The following is an 18,800-nucleotide window of genomic DNA, read 5'->3' on the forward strand; positions in this document are numbered from 1 at the left end:
GCTCCGTTATGCATCTGTATTGTTGTATACCTCTGTAAAGCGCTCCGTTATGCACCTGTATTGTTCTATACCTCTGTAAAGCGCTCCGTTATGCATCTGTATTGTTGTATACCTCTGTAAAGCGCTCCGTTATGCATCTGTATTGGTGTACACCTCTAAAGCACTCAGTTATGCATCTGTATTGGTGTACACCTCTGTAAAGCGCTCCGTAATGCATCCGTTTTGTTGTATACCTCTGTAAGGAACAAGTTACTTACCTGTAACTGTTGTTCTCCAGCATGGGCCTGGCATGGATTCACATGCTCATGAATATTCCCCGTCAGGCTGGGAATCCTCGGTAAAGAAAAAACCAGTATCAGTTTCGTTTCTGATCTGCCTTTCGTAGTAGTAACCAATCACTGGTCTCTGCGTCATACTGACCACAGCCAATGACTGCCCTCTACCTAAGCCCCGCCTCTGGCAGCCATCTTCAGATTTGGAAGCACGTGAAGTGGCAGTATGACCAAGTGAAGAGCCGCAGAGGGGTAGGCAGGAGGGTTCGCATGTGAATCCATGCCAGACCCATGCTGGAGAACAACAGTTACAGGTAAGTAACTTGTTCCTTCTCCAGCATGGGGTCTGGCATGGATTCACATGCTCATGAATAAAGAATACATAGCAGTACACACATGCACAACCACGGGAGGTGGCAAAGGCTCAACATTAAGCATTACATCAAACTCAACATCAAGCAATCTTACCTCCTCACCAGGCTCACCTCAGGCGAACAGGTTGCGCAGCACTGCTTGGCCGACCCTGGACTCCTCCCTGGAATCCCGATCGACGCAGTAGAATTTCGAGAAGGTGTGCGTCGACCTCCACGTAGCAGCCCTGCATATGTCCAGCAGGGGCACACCAGAAAGGAACGCCGTGGTAGCTGCGATCGCTCTGGTGGAATGGGCTCTCGGACGGCCAGGAAGCGGTCGGTTTGCCAACCGATGACAGTACATGATACAGCCGGAGAGCCATCTGGAAATGGAAGCCTTCGAGAGAGCCTTCCCCTGACTGACCGGTCCAAAGTTCACAAAGAGTTGTGACGTCTTCCGAAAACACTTCGTACGGTCCACGTAGAACTTCAGCGCTCTAGCCACATCAAGCGAGTGCAAAGTCCTCTCAGCCGGCGACGAAGGCGACGGAAAAAACACAGGCAACACCAAGGGTTCGTTGAGGTGGAAATCCGACGGCACCTTGGGCATGAAGGAGGGGTGCGTCCTGAGCACCACCCTTGTGTCGTGAAAAGTCAAGTATGGTGGCTTGCAAGATAGGGCCTGGATCTCTCCCACTCGTCGTGCGGAGGTGATGGCCACAAGAAACGCTGTTTTCCACGACAGGAACTTCAACGGGGCCGAGTGCAGAGGCTCGAATGGAGGTCCCATGAGCTTGGTCAGCACCACGTTGAGCTCCCACGCCGGGGCCGGTCCCTTCACCGGCGGGAACGATCTGAACAGTCCCTTCATGAACTCTTTCACCAGACGATGAGACCACAAGGATGTCCGCCCCGTGGTACTGGTGTATCGGGAGATCGCAGCAAGATGAATCTTGATGGACGCGTGTGCCAGTCCAGCCTTGGCCAGCGTCAACAGGTACGACAGCACTTGGGGAGCCGTAATCCTTAGAGGGTTAATCTTCTGTGCGTGGCACCAGACAGAGAACCTCTTCCATTTGTGTCCGTAGCATTTGAGAGTCGAGGACGCCCTGGCCTTTGCAAGAACCTCTCTGCAGTCGGCCGGTATGTCGTATCCTCCAAACTCTAGCGCTGCAGGAGCCAGGTCTGCAAGTTCAGCGACTTCGGGTCGTGGTGGAGGATGGCGCCTCCTTCCCTGGAGAGCAGATCCGCGTCCACTGGCAGCTTGATCGACGGGGACGCTGACAAGTCCAGAAGGTCCGGGAACCATATCTGCCTCGGCCACGCAGGTGCGACGAGGATCATCCTGCACCGTGACCTCTTGAGCTGGTTGATGAGCCGGATCAGCAGTGGCAGAGGAGGGAACACGTATAGGAACAGGCCTTCCCAGGGGAACGAGAAAGCATCGCCCATGCTCCTCGGCTGGGGAAACCTGCTGGCGAACCTCCGGCACTTGGAGTTCGTCGCTGTCGCGAACATTGTCGGTAAAGATCCTCACCACCTTGCCCTTGAGGGACGGAAGGAAGGACCTGAGGGCCCAAAACACTGCACGGAGCTCCAGGATGTTGATATGGAGGGACCTCTCCGTCGGGAGCCAAAGGCCTCTCGCGTGCAGATTTCCGGTGTGCGCTCCCCACCCTTCCAGGGAGGCATCCGTGGTCACTGTCTCCTGGTGGCCTGGGGTCTGGAAGTCCACGCCCGCCGTCAGATGCGCGGGTGCCCCACCACCGGATCGCTCGTCGGAAACTCTCGTCGAGTGTGAACCTCTCCTCGAGGTTGCCCGTCGTTTGGATCCAGCGCGCGTCCAGGAACTCCTGCAACGGGCGCATCTGGAGCCTGCACATGGAAATGAGGTAGATGCAAGAAGACATCATTCCGAGGAGGGACTTGATGGACCTCACCTTGGCCGCGTTGGCAACCAACATCCGCTGTACCTTGCCCAGGATGGCCCTGGTCCTTTCCTCCGACGGGGAGGCCAGAAGGGACACTGTGTCGAGCTTCGCTCCAAGAAACAGTGCGACTTGCGCAGGTACCAGTTGGGACTTGGCGTAGTTCACGGAGAATCCCAGGTCCGTGAGAAGTTGGACGGTCCTTGCCGTGTGCTCCACGGTGAGCTCCCTCGTCTTGGCTCGGATGAGCCAGTCGTCCTGGTAGGGGTAGACGTGGATCCCCTCTCGGCGCAGCTGCGCCGCCACTGGTGCAAGGCACTTGGTGAATACCCTGGGTGCCGACCGTAGACCGAAGGGAAGGGCTCTGAACTGATAGTGACGCCCTTGGACCACGAACCTGAGAAATTTTCGGTGCCCCTTTAGGATGGGAATATGGAAGTAGGCATCCTCCAAATCCAACGACGACAGGAAATCGAACTCCTCCAGCTGACCCAGGACGTGCTGGAGGGTGACCATCCGGAACTTCTGCGCCTTGATGAACTTGTTCAGCCGTCGTAGGTCTAGGATGGGGCGCCATCCTCCAGTCTTCTTCTTCACGAGGAAGTATCTTGAGTAAACTCCGGAACCCCGAAGCCTCTTTGGGACGAGTTTGATAGCACCCTTCCTGAGCATCGCTTTTACCTCCAGGAGAAGCTGAGGGACGTGAAGCTCTTTCCTGGCCACAGGGGGGATGCGCGGGCACCTTCTTTGAAACTCGAGCGCGTGACCCTGGGCTAGGGCGTCCAGCACCCAACGGTCGGTGGAGATGGACTCCCACACGCTGACGAAGCTCGCCAGCCGGCCTACCACCGGGGTGCTTTGGTGGGGGCCCGACCCCACGGCCGGTTCAATCCTGCTTAGACGAGGCTTTGCCGCCTTGACCTCCTTGGCGACGACGGCGGGGTCCGCCTGACTTGCCTCATCCCCTGTAAGCTTCCTGAGACGACGAACGGGCCGCTTGACGGTAGGTGGAAAACCCGCCGCCGGAACCTTTGGAGGCGCCCTTGCCTCCGCCGCTCCGAAAGGGCGGCCGCCGTTGCTGGAGAACCCCGAGAGCCCGGGCCGTCTCCGTGTCCGCTTTAATGGCTTGAAGGGAATCGTCCACTGTTTTCCCAAACAGGTTGTTCCCATCGAACGGCATGTCCAGGACTCTGGTCTGTACGTCTTGACGGAAGTCAGTAGCCTTGAGCCATCCACGCCGCCTAAGGCACACGCCGTTGCCCAACTGGGGAAATCCAGTGTCGGCGATGTCCGTCACAATCGTGATGGCGTGGTCCGACGCCACCTCACCTTCCTGCAAGATCTCCAGGGCATCCGCCCTCTTGTCGTCCGGTAGGAAGTCCAGCAGGGGAGCCAGTTTGTACCACAGCTCCCTGTCGTAGCGGGCTACGATAGCTAAGGCGTTGGCCGCCTTAATCGTCGTCGCTGCAGACGAGATGACCCTGCGCCCCATCGTGTCCAATTTCTTTCCCTCGCCGTCCAGCGGGGAAGTCGACGTGGAGGCCGCACCCCTCCCCCGCTTTCTTCCTGGCCGCCGCAGAGACGACGGAGTCCGGGGTAGGCTGTGCCCGGAGGCACAAGGGGGCAGCGTCCGAGACCCGGTACTTCTTCTCGTACCGGTCTCTTCTAGCCGGCGTCGTGGATGGGTTCTTGAGGAGGGCAAGGCCCTCATCCCAAATATCGTCCAGCAGAGGTACCGCGAGGACAGTCTTCCTCTTGGCCTCGCGCCGCTGATAAAGGAAACCTTCCTTCTTCTCCTCAGGGCAGAGCTGGAAGAGCTCGAATGCCCTGGCGATCATGGAGTGAAAAGATCCAATCTCGTCGGGCGGGGAAGCCCGGGTGGGAGGTGACGACGGCAGATCCTCGTCGTACACCTCGTCGTCCGTACCCGTCGCGGCCGTGTCAGTCCCTGTGTCATCCCCTCGAGTCGTGGACGGGGAGGAGGGCTGAACGGGGCGCGACGGCTGAAAAGGTGGTGGAGGGTGAATCCTTCTCTTCTTAGGAGGGGGGCTGCCCGAAGGGCCTGGTTCCGGGTCCCTCGACGGGAGTGGCTCCTCCACCGGTAACGGCAGCCTCGTCCTTATCTCTGAGCATAAGGACTGTATAGCCAACAAAATGGCCGCCGAGTTGTCTTGCGGCGCTGGTAGAGGGGAGTCCGACGTGCGGTCAGGGGCCCCGTCGGTACCCTCGACGATGTCATCGTCTCCTGCGTCGGGATCCCTCCCGACGGGCTGGTCTTCCACGCCAACGCCGTGGCTTAAGACCTTGATCAGTTCTTCCTCAGAGGTTGAGGCTGAATCCACGACGACCTCCTGCCCCCCCTTTTTCTTCTCCGTCGGAGGTTTCACGGGGGTCCTGTCGATGGGCATAAAAGAGGACTCCCTCCGCGGTGGCAGGGAGACTGAGCCCTGAGGTCGCCACCACTGGTGTAGCCTCCACAGGCTGAGCCAGGGCCGCCGCGACTGTCTCGATAGAGGCCTTGGCCGGATGGATTAAGGCTTTCACCACCTTAGGTGCGCTCACTGCTTTCTCCTTGAGGGGGGGGGGGGACACTGCCTCGCTCCCCCTCCGCCTTCGAGCTCAACCAGGGCCTCTCCAGGAGCTTCGCCGGGGTGCTCGGCCTTCCTCTTACCCGACCCAGAGCGTTGGCTCGTGGTTGATGGTGCCGGGGAGGGTGCGCCCTGCCTGGCGCCCGTAGAGCCCGACCATTCGGTGCTCCCGGTGCCAGCGGACTCGCGGTGCTTGGCCTTGTGTTGGACCCCCGTCGCCGGGGCGTCCTCAAAGGTCTTAGAAGACCGCTCGGATTTCTTCCTCTTCTCGCAAGACGGGCTCTTCCCTTCCAGCCAGTTGGCGAGACGTTGATGGCGGTCCTTCATGGTCCGCTCCGACATGTTGCCGCAAAACGCACAGTCCTTCTCCACGTGCGTCTTGTCCTCATGTAGGCAGTAAAGACAAAAGGAGTGTTCGTCTTCCTTAAAGACATTCTGCAGCTGGCATCCAGGGCAGACCCTGAACAGCTTTCCGGGCGTCGAGCTTCCCTTCTCCTGGGCCATGACCGAGATGGGCCTGAGAAACTTCTGGAATCCTCCAAAAGCGTAGCTCGACGAAATCTTCACCCTTGAGGGGCGTAGACGAATCCGACACGGGTCCCCGTTGATCGGATGGAGAGTCGGAGCTTGAGGCTCTTTTGACCGAAAAAAACGAAGTTTTTGAGAAAAAACGTGAAAAAATAGCACTAACGCTCGAGAGCAATAGCACGAGGATCCCAACACATGAACGTGCGGTAAAAATCTGAAGATGGCTGCCAGAGGCGGGGCTTAGGTAGAGGGCAGTCATTGGCTGTGGTCAGTATGACGCAGAGACCAGTGATTGGTTACTACTACGAAAGACAGATCCGAAACGAAACTGATACTGGTTTTTTCTTTACCGAGGATTCCCAGCCGGACGACGGGGAATATTCATGAGCATGTGAATCCATGCCAGACCCCATGCTGGAGAAAGCGCTCTGTTACGCATCTGTTCTGTTACCTCTGTAAAGCACTCCGTTATGCATTTATATTGTTGTATACCTCTGTAAAGCGCTCCGTTATGCATCTGTATTGCTGTATACCTCTGTAAAGCACTCCGTTATGCATCTGTATTGTTGTATACCTCCGTAAAGCGCTCCGTTATGCATCTGTATTATTGTATACCTCTGTAAAGCGCTCTGTTATGCATCTGTTCTGTTACCTCTGTAAAGCGCTCAGTTATGCATCTGTATGGTTGTATACCTCTGTAGCGCTCCGTTATGCATCTGTTCTGTTACCTCTGTAAAGCGCTCAGTTAGGCATCTGTATGGTTGCATACCTCTGTGAAGCGCTCCGTTATGCATCTGTATGGTTGCATACCTCTGTGAAGCGCTCCGTTATGCATCAGTATGGTTGTATACCTCCGTAAAGCGCTCCGTTATGCATCTGTATTATTGTATACCTCTGTAAAGCGCTCCGTTATGCATCTGTATTATTGTATACCTCTGTGAAGCGCTCTGTTATGCATCTGTATGGTTGCATACCTCTGTGAAGCGCTCCATTATGCATCTGTATGGTTGCATACCTCTGTGAAGCGCTCCGTTATGCATCAGTATGGTTGTATACCTCTGTAAAGCGCTCCGTTATGCATCTGTATTGTTGTATGCCTCTGTAAAGCGCTCCGTTATGCATCTGTATTGTTGTATACCTCTGTAAAGCGCTCTGCTGCATCTCGAAGCCTTGTCCGTGCTCAATAAATATAATAATAATAAGAAGAAGAGATGAGTGTTAGACTGTTGGTGGAAATTGAACAGGCGTTCAGAACGAGGGGGCGGCCAGGATTTAGCAGTGCTTCCCTTCGAGTTAAGATTCTCCTAGTTCTGGACACTTTCCTGTTCCCAACAGCTTCCCAGGTTTCCACCAACCCCTTTCTCCATGGCTTGAATGCCCGTCAGCAGATTGGCTGCAGCCTAACTTCATGCCGGGGGTGGGGGGGGGTACCTTCCTGTGAGGTTAGGGAGTTGAGCCCGCTTGGTAATACCCTCCCTAGGTGTAGAGGCAAGTGGGACCTCACCGCAAGAAACTCCCCTTAGGGGACAAGGACTCCCGTTTCCGTGAGGAACTCCCTACAGTGGCACACACTATGGCATACATAAGAGATTCTCAAATTCCAGAAATCTCTTTACATCACACACATATTGAATTTTGATTTATAATGCGCACACAACGAAGTTAATCGGATCCTGGCGCAGGTGGAACAATAGGCTGAATAGGGTAGAAAAGTTCTGCCAAATAGCTGTTGATACCAATGAAATTCACTGAAGGAGCAAGTGACAGCAACACCCATTAAAATACATGGGTCTTAGACCTGCTCTAAAGGTCGATGGGGAGTTTGCCCTTCTTGGATTCAGTGGAAGGCTATTCCAAAGTCTTGGTACAGCAGCTGAAAAACTGCTATCTCCTCTTGAGAGACAGTTCGTCCTTGGAATGGTAAGCAGACATCGTTCTTCTGACCTTGAAGCCTGAGTGGGATGATACTGTTTCAGTTTGTTCATTAGATGGATTGGTGCCAACCCATTGAGGCATTTGAACACCAAACACCCTATTTTGAATTTTTTGCGGTCCTCAACCGCCAACCAATGTAGAGAGCGGAGGAGGCATGAAGTTTATGTGTTTTTAGATACACCAAATACCAATCTTACTCCAGCATTTTGAGCCTTTTGTAAGCAATACATCTGTTTGGCCAGGGCTCTAGCCAAAAGTCCATTGAAATAATCTAGTTTAGAGTTGACCAGAGCTCCCACCACTGAAGCGCGGTCAGTGTCGGGTACATAGGGCAGTGCTTGACGAAGGAGGTGAATATTATAGAAAACTGACTGTACTTTAGCTTAGACTTGACCACTGCAACCCAGGTCACTCTGCCAAACACAGCCGAGATGTTTAACCTTGTTAACGTATTTGAGACTAGACCTCAGAAATTGGGGTGGCGGAGGGCTGCTTTTCCCTTCAAGCAGGTGTTTTGGTCCAAATAGGATAACCTCCGTTTTTGGGGGTTAAGTTGCAACCAATTATTTACCATCCAAAGCCCCATTTCCTCCAGGCACTTGCATACCAAAGCAAGAGCATCTTCCACATCATCAAGCCCGATATACAACTGTGTGTCGTCAGCGTATGAGTGGAATCTAAGATGGTATTTCTCCAAAATATTCATTAGTGAGCGGAGCTAGATAGGAGAGGGGAAAGTGCTGATCCCTTTGGGACGCCACAACACTGAAGTAGGATTACAGATGGGAATCCTCCCACCTGTACACGTTGTTTGCGCCCAGTAAGGAATGAGGTAAACTAGTCCAAGGCACACGAATCTACATTCACGAGATTTTTTTATATGATCTAGCAGAATGCCATGGTCCACCGTGTCAAAGGTGGCTGATAAGTCGAGCATTACAAGTAGGGAGAGCTTCCCTGCATCCCCTGCTTTCAACATCTCGTCCCATAGTGTCATCAGTGCCGTCTCTGTCCCATGCTTGGGGCGAAAGCCGGACTGCATCGGGTGGAAAAAACCATGAACTTCGACATAATTCTGAAGCTGGCTTGTAACCACCTTTTCAAACACTTTTCCTGGCCAAGGAAGGCCAGCAATGGGACGATAGGTGTAGTCCTCCAGATCGAGACTAGCCTTTAATAACGGGGAAACATTATCTTTAATAATGGACATGGCAAAAAGTTGTACGTTACCAACAGTGTCCACTAGAGAAAGCAATCTTGCTGGGTCGATGATGCCACCTCTTTCTGAAAATTGAGCAGAATCTACTGCACGCACATGAAGGCCTTGAATGAATGAATGAATTCAATCATTCATTCACTTATAAAGCGCGACATGCCTAAAGACCTCAGCGCACACAAAAAACGGGACGGGACAAAACAAACGACAAAATAATACAACATTATGAAGCAAGAACCAATAGACTAAGAGTGAAAACCCAGTTCAGGACAGGGGTAAGCGCTATCCACTATCGACAATGAGTTTTAATTCAGATGGCGTGTTCATAAAAACATTACAGTTGGGTAAAAAGCTGAGAAGGTTGGTAGACCCACAACCAATAATTATACAATCCTTATTTGCTTGAGTACACCCATCCATTGATCTTCATCCTCCACAAAACAACAATCCGCGGTCCAGTTGTTTGTTGTAACCAGGCAAGCATCTTATTTTTGAGGGCGTCCCTAGGTTCAGGCCCTGATGAGGAGGTAACATTGGTGATAATAAGGTTTCTTTGGTCAAAGACCAATTCCTCCGAGTCTTGTCTGGAATATATAGCAGCTGTGATTTACTCTGTGAGACCTTAAACGGAATGGATTTAGGTTTTCCAGAAGTCAGCCTGGGAACTACTTAGTCCCAGTTCAGCGCCAGATACCAGGACCCAACACGGTCCTTCCTCATGGTTGCTCCATATAAAGGTGAAACCATAATGTCATGGTGGGATTCGATCAAATGTTTGGATTTCAACAACTCCAGTATATTAGCAGAATTCAATTCAGTCTGACTAGTTCTCGCCTCAGACCTTCGACTTTGCTCCGACGGCTCAGCCACATGAAGTTTATGAACAGCTGGGATTTCAAGAGGCTGCAATGGGCTTTGAGAGATATTATTAAGAGCCCCCAGATCCAGAAGGACATTAGCTCGGCATGAGTTGTACACCATAACAGGGCGCATTAGCATCACAGCTTTGTCTGTCAGGTCATCCCACAAACCAAAGTCAAACATTTCTACACCGGAGAAGATGAGCTACAATACCGCCCCAGTATATCTCCAGGCAAATCTGCGGCCGTCTCACCCTTATCCATACCAGGCTGTGAGGACATGACAAAGTAAAAGGCCAGCACTCGATAGCCTCCACTCTAGCTACGTGACCCAAGTCTCAGCGCGCAAAGACGGGGGAGGGTAACACAGGTGCAGGGCCGGAGAACTGGTAACACGTAAACCGCCACAACACAGAGCAAGCGGCTGGCGCTCTGGGATTCACTTGTCACTTAGCAGGTCACCGCCAGTGAGTTGTACTGCCACACAGTACACAGACCTGCTAAATTTCAGCAGGCAGGCAATCCCAGGAAAACCCTCCTCGGGTATTGCGGCCCTGGGTTAGAGCTTGTAACACTTTTTATATAAAGCACTTATTGCAAAACAAGAAAAGAATACCAGGAGGTGGTTTTTCTAATCCTCTGCAGCTAATCCGCCCACCAGCCGCAAGACTTCAGGCAGCGCAGCCACACAGCAGCCCGAAGAGAAGCGCCAGTGTGGAAGGAAAGGGTTATAGGAAGGCACCTAGAAGCGTAGGGAGAGCGTTCAAACGCTCAATGCATCACGCCAGAATACTTACAAGCTGACCCAGGGGGCCACTTCTGACAGTCTGGTGAGAAAGAGCATGGATGAAAAGTGGAGAGGAAAAGGGGGAAGGTGGATGAGGAGAAAGCTTGTGATTCATGTTCTCCAACGTCTCCCCTCTCCAGCGGCCCCAAAAAGCTTCACCTTTTATCCAGTCCCCAGAGGTCCCTTGCTCTCTGGGCTCGTAATCTAGTCTGTGCTTGTTGTATGCAGGGCTCAACCCACACCTGCCCAGATGTATTGGCAAGCTGCAGTCCCAGTGTCCCTGTGAAGGGCAGGCCAAGCATGTTACTAGGGTGATTTTTGGGCTACGCTTGGATACACACTTAAGACCTCCTCCCCGTCAGCATCAGACTCGCCCCCACTCTCCAACAATTCAGAAAAGAACTCCAGACACACATCTTCAAGGAGTCTCTCCTCCTTGACACCTAGTCCATCACGTTTCCCCTCACGCCACCTGACTCGCCAGATGCCGCCCACCCCTCTCCTCCCCGCCACCCGCTACAGCTGTACCCCTCTCCTCTGTGCACCTCTGTATCCTACCCACGCTGTATATATGTTCTGCTGCCCCCCACCCATGAATTCCCTCGATTAATCACATTACATATGATTTGCACATGTGCATGTATTGCCTACATGACATTTGCATACATACAGCCATCTCTACTGCTGGACAAACAACTGACCTCTGTGTTCTCAAAGCCATAGTGCTCTCAAAGTCATTCTACTGGTGGGATTGACCATGGGCCAACAAATCTCATGTCAGTGTAATGGCTGCTATTTTCAACTAAAAATAAAAACCAAAAAAAAAAAGTGAGTAGCGCATACTTTATCATAACACCACCGATGGCGCTGCGAGGAAATCAAACACTCAGAGCTGTGCACCACTAGACTGTGTGTCTGTCAACTTGGCTAAATCAGCACAATGTGTCAGCGGGGAAGAGACATGAACATTATTGCGGTTCCATTCTACCCATCACCCTCGCTGCCCCTTAGATTACAACCTCACTCCCTCGCTCTACATTTCTATCCATTGCTCTGTCCTCTCGAGCTGTTCCCACACAGGTTTGTACCACATCCCTACCATCCTCTCTACCTCTTCCCACCATTTAATCTCTGCCGGTAACCTTTACTTGCTCCTACTTGCACAGCCACTCTCCTTCTGTGGCCACTGTTTGTGTCCTGTTAACGTTGCTCACCAAATCACTATGTCGCTCTGTTGCTCCTCGCTCTTAGCCCATCACGTTCTCACATTCTCTCCCAGCCCTCCTCGGCCTCTTCCACTCCCCTGTCCCCCACCAATCACTGTATGTTTGAGTGTGTGTGCCCCGCAACCATAACTAACCTCCATTGACTTTTCTCACTCTATGAGAAAGACCATTCCCGCCACTTTGCCGCAGGCGTCATTGCCAGTTAGTGCGTTGGCTTTCTTTCATAGTGGGTAGACGCAGGTTGAAACGCACACAGAACTCGGAGGCTATGCCGGAAAGATAGCTCAGAGTAAAACGCTAGCTATGAAAAGTGTTCATTCAGCCCTCAGAGGAGTAAACGCTGTTGGAGGCAGGCAAGGTTTTTTTTTTCTCGCAGACAAGGCAAAGCCTGTGTTTTAGTCAAGCATTTGATCAAAACAGCGACAAGCTGGAGCCAGCTGTTTGGCTCAGGCTTGGTCGCCTGGCTCGTCCTGCTCGAAAGTCAACTACTACATACTGACGAACCGGACCATACAGAAACCGGACACACAGTGGGGGAGACATTGCACTTCTAAATGATGCCATTTGCTTACCTCCAGCACATGGGCAATATTCTCCAACGAGGCCTCAGTAAGGTAGTCTTCCACAGACTTTGTCGGACAGCTGGCGGTCTTTGACGGATCCCCCGCATTTTTGCTCGAATCCCCTTCGGACTTGCAGATCAGATCCCCAGCTGTCTCTACCGGTGTAGGTCCTGTGTCACCGGTTCCAGCTTGCTTCTGGAGCAGTTTCTGCAACTTGCGCTCCCTTCGGATATCTTTGGCTTTCCGGCAAGGTGGGCGGCTTGTGTCGGCCCCTTTGCCTAAAGAAGAAGAGAGGGCCAAAACAGTCACCATGTGCAACTTGACACATGTTCACCTTTTTTCAATTTTTTTTATTATTGCAACATTTGGTTTATTACAAACCTGTTTTGAGGTTACAAATCCATCCAACACATCCAAATAGACATATTAAAACCAGGATCAATTCAAACCAAACACCGTCAAGATAGAAAACATCAACAATGCTCCAAATTCATCCATTAGTCATTTTAGATTTAAAATAACATCTAAAAACAATACCACAGCAAACACTAAAGAAGAATCTTCTCCACTAAGTAAAAAGTACTCTGCAAATAAGGTGCTTGTCGAATTTAAAAAAGATTTAAAATACATTGATCTCATTGCAGTCCAAGCAAAAAAGCAATAGGTGTTTTAAAGTTCCAGCCGCCACCTGGACTTTTCAAAATCTGCATTCTACCAATGTTGGTCTTGGCATCAATCTAAGAGACAGTATTTCTTTTGTCTGCATTAGTTTTAAACAAATGCTCATGAACTGGGTTCTAAAGTGACTGTTAGGAAATGTGTGTAGATAGTTTGGCAGTTATTCAAAGGCCCTTGATCTCTGACCCAGATGATAGAATATTTGATACTTATTTGCTTCCTCAGAAGTAAGCATCAAGTCAGATTTCCATAGGTTTACTTCTGGGTCTCCCTCCCCCCCTGCTCCCCCAGCCCCTCCGCCCCCCCAGCGCGCCCCCCCAACGCGCCGCCCCCTCCCCCCCAGCCATCCCCCCCCGCACCCCCCCAGCGCGCTCCCCCAGCCCCCCCTCCGCGCTCTACCCAGACCCCTGTTTATTTCATTCTTCAGGATGCCACAAATTGGGGGTGCCTCCTCTAGAATATATTTCCTGTATAATGCCCGGGAGGACCATTCCACCCTCGTTTCTGTGCTCGCAATCCAAATTCTCTCCTAATGATTTGGATGGGAGTAGCCTTAGGAAGGTTCGGAACCCTCTTCCAGAACAGACCTACCACATCCCACAAAGAATAGGGAATATGAAATAAAGATATTGGCCATATATCAATGTAGCAGTAACCTTAAGTTTGCAGAACTCCAAGATTGGAGTCAACGAAAAGTGGCAGAATTTTGTACTTATGAGCCTCGCTTGATTTGCCAGCATCATAGCTTTATCCCTCAACATTTGTACTCTGTTGGCCTCTATATTACTCGTGTCCATCAAGACGCCCAAGTATTTAAATTCGGTCACTTGTTCAATTCGAGTTTAACCCAACCACCACATGGGACCCCATCTGTTCCTACACCGAGGCTTTTCCAAGAGTAAAATTTAGTTTTTCCACTGTTTATTTGCAATTTGTGCTCCACATATTCCTCTAATTTCTTTAATGATCTTTGAAGTCCAATTACTGTCTGGTCTATCAGGATGAGATCATCAGCATAAAGTAGGTAGCTGATTTTAGTGTTTCCTATTCTTGGGGGAACATTTTTGGCCCCGGATAGACACCAATGTCCGACACAAAGAGGTTGAACAGCGCGGGTGCTAAAGGGCAACCCTGCTTCAACCCTCTAGATGTTGAAATTTCCTCCGGAAGTGTCCCTCTCTATTCAATCAGACTCTCATCGAGGTCCCGGTATGGAGAGCCTGTAGCTGTTCCCACAAATCAGCTGGACAGTTCCAGTTTGCTAGTTTTCCCCATAACCTGGACCGATTTACACTGTCAAATGCTGCTACTTGGTCAACAAAGGCAATGTAGGTTTTCACCTCACCTTCCAGGGCTCGCCAACCACCAAGATAGAGAGCACTGCGATGTTAGGGCTAGTGCAAGACCCCACATGAAACCTGTTTGAAATCTATCACAGTGATTCTCGCTTAGTCGAGTTAGCAACAAGGAACCAAAGATCCTTCTGATGACATTGAGAAGAGCAATAGAGCGATCATTTTTGGATCGTCCCTTTTGCGCTTCTTAATAATCAGTATTGCTGTGGCTTTTACTCAAGAAGGATGCCCAGTGGCCAGGCTCCTGTTTAAGGATGGCATTAGTTAAGCCATCTGGGCCTGGTGCCCTTGATGTACTTACCCTGGCAATTGCAAGCCTAATGTCCTCATAGTCATGGGGGACTACCCTCTTTCCTAAGGGTCCAGAGTCTTAAGCGCTCCCTGGTCTCCTCTGGTCGAGTCTACGATTTTGAAGCAAGTTACCTAGTCTGCCTCTGAAACACTGTTGGCTTGCAAAGCTCACTGAAGAGAGTTTTAGTTTTTGAGGAGACTCCAATATTCTCAGGCATCCTTTTTGCAGACCACTCAGCATCTCGTCAATGTTCTGCTGAATTAGTCTAGCTTTATATCAGCGGATCCAGGCCCTATATTCCTTTAAGTTAATAAATACTGGATCCAACAGGTCTACCGTCCCCATGTTTTCTAGCCACTGCCCTTAGGGCTCTCCTTAGCTCCCTTCGTTTATCAATCTATCATAAAAGTTCTGGTGGATGAGCCTGGTATCACTAAGGGGAGTTTTGCTGGTCACAAAGGTTTCGAAAAAATGGCACGTAGTCAACATTCACAGGACTGCATTCATTTATCTAAATTCATTTTCTCAACAAATTGGAGTAACAAAATACCCAATTTCTTTCCTGCCACCACCGCCACTCCCAGCCGAGCCACGTTCTTTACATCTCTTCCCCACCAGAACAGATTTAAAAGCCTCTGGTCACTAAGGTCAGTATTCCTTCCCACTAGAGCCTTGATGTCCAGCAGCAAATTTCACGATACAAAAACATGACCGCGTGACCATGTTCGAATGGACAGGATATCCCCAGCAATGTGTCCATTCAAAAAGTGAACAATCCCTTGAGTCCATGGCAAGGTTCCAGGCCAGCCCTCTGTTTTCTGACTGAGTTAGGAGACGAGACATCTCCCTTAGTACTTGCTTTGTCCCTTTTAAGCATGTGCAGCGCAGGTCTCTACAAATTATTACAGATCTCTAACCCTCACTACTTATTTCTTCGTCACCCAGCTCTAAGAGGTTACCAATGCGTTCCTCCTTACCCTCAGATGTTGGGTTCCAATACAAGTTTAAAATCACTAAATATTCAGTTTCCCTTTTAATTCTTTGGGTTTTGGACAGAGTCCATTACAGCTCTACCATTTGTACGTAGGGGGTGGGATTGCTTTTGAGACCAATTTCCAAACCATTATGGACGGCCAAAAGTAGGCCCGATTTTGGTCTTCCACTTGGGCCCCCAATAGCCAGGTTTAAGAGGACCGAATAACAGTGCATACTAGAAAAAGTGTATTATCATCTACTAATGACAGAAGTTTGTTGGATCTTTGGTGTAAATATTTCAATGTAAGAATTAGGTACATTTTTAATGTTTGTATTTTATGTGGTTATGTTAAATATCACTGTTGTATACGTTTGAGCTATTTTATACTTTTGGTTCATAAGACGTGCTGATACACTTTTTTAAATGATGTAATTGAATTTGAATTTCTGAGTGTGAAAAGTTCCTTTTTTGTAACTATAAGACACTATATTAATATATTAATAATAACCGTCCATACTTAGCTTAATATGTAACCATGTCTCTTGGAGGCAAGTCAAATCATTTGCCCGCAAATTCACCTCCCCTTTTACACAGAGGTGAGTGTGGCCCTGTGTGTTCCAACATGCCAAAGACAGCAGTTTCGGCCTGTCCCTTCACCGTCCATTAATTTGTGGTCTTGCCCATCAGGGCGGCCAACAGCCAGGCCCATTAATCCCTCTCACCCACCACTGAGTCGCTCCCCTCTAAAATCTCTACCTTCCTCATGGTGTTAGGATCATCTTTAGACCCTATGGTTATACTTAATAAGTGTTTGGAGGGCTGGGGGTCGGCATGTTTACTCCCACATTCGTAAACTGGGCTCCTGCCAAATGTCCGCTTCTAGAACCAAAAGTAGGAGGGCGTTTGGTGGGCAGCTTGCAGCAACTTTGGTCAATATAATCAATGTGTTAGGTGAAGAAACCCCCCATTTGGCTCACATTATTGCAGGTTTTCATCTACTGTTTTGTGATATTCAGCAAGGGTAATATCAAAACCCAAAATTCCTCCGCTGCGAACCCGGTGGACTAGGACTTGCGGATCTTGGCCTTACTTGGGCCCCCATGAATGAGACACCCTCAAAGAACTTAGAAGAAGGCTCCTCGGACAAGCTGGTCTTAGGTGATGTCTGACCGTGCTGGCAGCATGGGTCAGAGGCCTTGGCGTTCAGCCACGCCGCAGTCTACTGTGCCTGTCCGTCTTCTTGAAGAACCTCAGGCATATCTCACACTCCACTTCCTTGTGGTCCAGATGCAGGCAGTAGAGGGATTGTAGGTGCTTGTTCTCCACAAACGCGTTCCGCAGCCCGCATTTGGTGCAGGGCTTGAAGAGGGATCTTCCCTCCTCCTCCTCCATCATGGTCGGAGGGTGCGAAGTAGGCCCGATGGCCTTCTAGAATCTTTGACAATCTTTGACCTTGAGGGGTGTGAAACTTCACCGACAACGGGTCCCCACTGTCAGCAGGAGAAGCAAAGAGCACACGGTTTCTTTAAGACAAAAATAGAAAAATGTTTCCACCAAAAACACGAAAAAATGTACAAATAGCTTGGAGTGCAAACTCGGGGACTCCCAACACTTGAACGTGCAGTAAAAAATATGAAGATGGCTGCCAGCGGAGGGGTTTAGGGAAAGGACTGTTATCGGATGGGGGCAGTATGACCCAGAGGACAGTGATTGGTTTAAAGGAGAAATACAGTTTGCAAGTGAAAGTGAAACTGTTTCTTCTTTTACGGAGGATTCCCAGCCTGATGACAGGGAATATTCATAAGCAGGTGAGTCCATACCAGTCCCCATGCTGGAGAACCAGTGGTTATGATGTGAATTTAGCGGTTATATTTGTGGCTGTTATATTGCCTTGTTAAGTTTTATATGTTTAAGCGTGAGGGACAGAATCCTTCTGTTCGAGCATTTCCTTTAGTTTATGTTAGGCAGGGGGTCCTCATCAGGGTAGGGATAGTGAGGTGTTTATACAACCTTCTGAGTTATTAAAATGGCAGATTTTGAAAAACCTTCACAAAGTTGTCCACCTCACATTTCTGACCCTCCACACTGAATATAATGGTGGAGAAATACCATACGCACACATTTCCACAGTACATTTTGGGGACACAATCAAACGCCGCTCTGATATCAATAAATAGAAGAGAGTCCCTTAAATAACTTCACATATTTCTGCAGCAACAGTAGACGTCTGAAAGACAAGTTTCTTGTACTCAAGACCCTTCATCAACCCTACCCGCCAGAAGCTCAGCAAAGCATGCTACTCTATCCAATGCTCAAATGGTTTTATAGGATTTAGCCATAGATTATTCAAGCACCATCAATGAGGGAGATTGGCCAGTAATTTGCCAGATTAGATTTACCTCCTTTCTTGTGTAATGGTATTCTCTGCAGATCTTCCTGAATGAGCACTAAAGTGGGAATAAGAACGTGGACGCTTTAGAGAAATAAGAGCCCTGGTGTTTGCAATTCCAAAGGAAGCCATAGACTGTTCTGTGATGACAAAAGAAAAGGCAATTGGATTAAACTGAAAAAATGAACCCTTCAATCAGACAACAGAATCAGAGTTCCCTCTCGTCATCGAAACAATCCCCAGAGTCAAGGTTTTGTGGTCTATAAAAGACCAGCCTGACCTAATATTGACTCACACAACCCAGTGAAGAAGCCTCATCCATGATGTTAGTAAGGGGGATGAGAGGGACCCTGGGGGGTGGTGTAGGAGGTATATACAGGATGCCCCAGGGAATCTCCCCAGTGACAACCTCAATATTCAAAAGAACCTGCATGCTGCAAGGAAGGCATGGTATCAAAGTAAGACAGACAAGTGACCACAGTTCAAGGGTGTTTATTGAACTTTATCAAGGGAGTGATGAACGCCTATCTAAACCTAAATCTACAGCTGGGAGCAAGTTACGGCCATCAAATAATAATAATGCAGTCTTAGTGGAGTCTTATCAAAATAAAAAGGCCTATATTTAAAAATAAATATTGCCAATCCTTACCGCTAAATACAAGTAGTGTGGAGAAATGTTCATGAAAAAGAAAGAAGTGTTCACAAAACAATAAGTCAGGATGTTCAGGCCATTGGCCTCCCTTCCCCACATTTTCAGCACAGGACAAGGCGGTTCACTCGAGCATAGCACACTCTTGGGCTTCTTCAGCACGAGGACACAGTTCCATTACCAACATCAGGGTCTTCTGTGCCGA

The 18,800-nt window shown here is 49.8% G+C and overlaps 1 protein-coding gene across 8 annotated transcripts in view; it reads right to left on the reverse strand.

Annotated features, from left to right (window-relative positions):
• Positions 1–18,800, reverse strand: part of ATE1 (arginyltransferase 1) — a 781,290-nt gene that overhangs the window by 588,572 nt on the left and 173,918 nt on the right. For all 8 annotated transcript variants that reach the window (XM_069611961.1, XM_069611962.1, XM_069611960.1 and 5 more), the window contains exon 6: positions 12,266–12,534. In XM_069611961.1, coding sequence (XP_069468062.1) covers positions 12,266–12,534 — 269 coding nt within the window. The remainder of the gene's footprint in view (positions 1–12,265; positions 12,535–18,800) is intronic.

Source organism: Ambystoma mexicanum, chromosome 8 (assembly GCF_040938575.1).
Source record: "Ambystoma mexicanum isolate Mex_15411 chromosome 8, UKY_AmexF1_1, whole genome shotgun sequence".
In the NCBI taxonomy this organism is placed as follows: Eukaryota; Metazoa; Chordata; class Amphibia; order Caudata; family Ambystomatidae; genus Ambystoma; species Ambystoma mexicanum.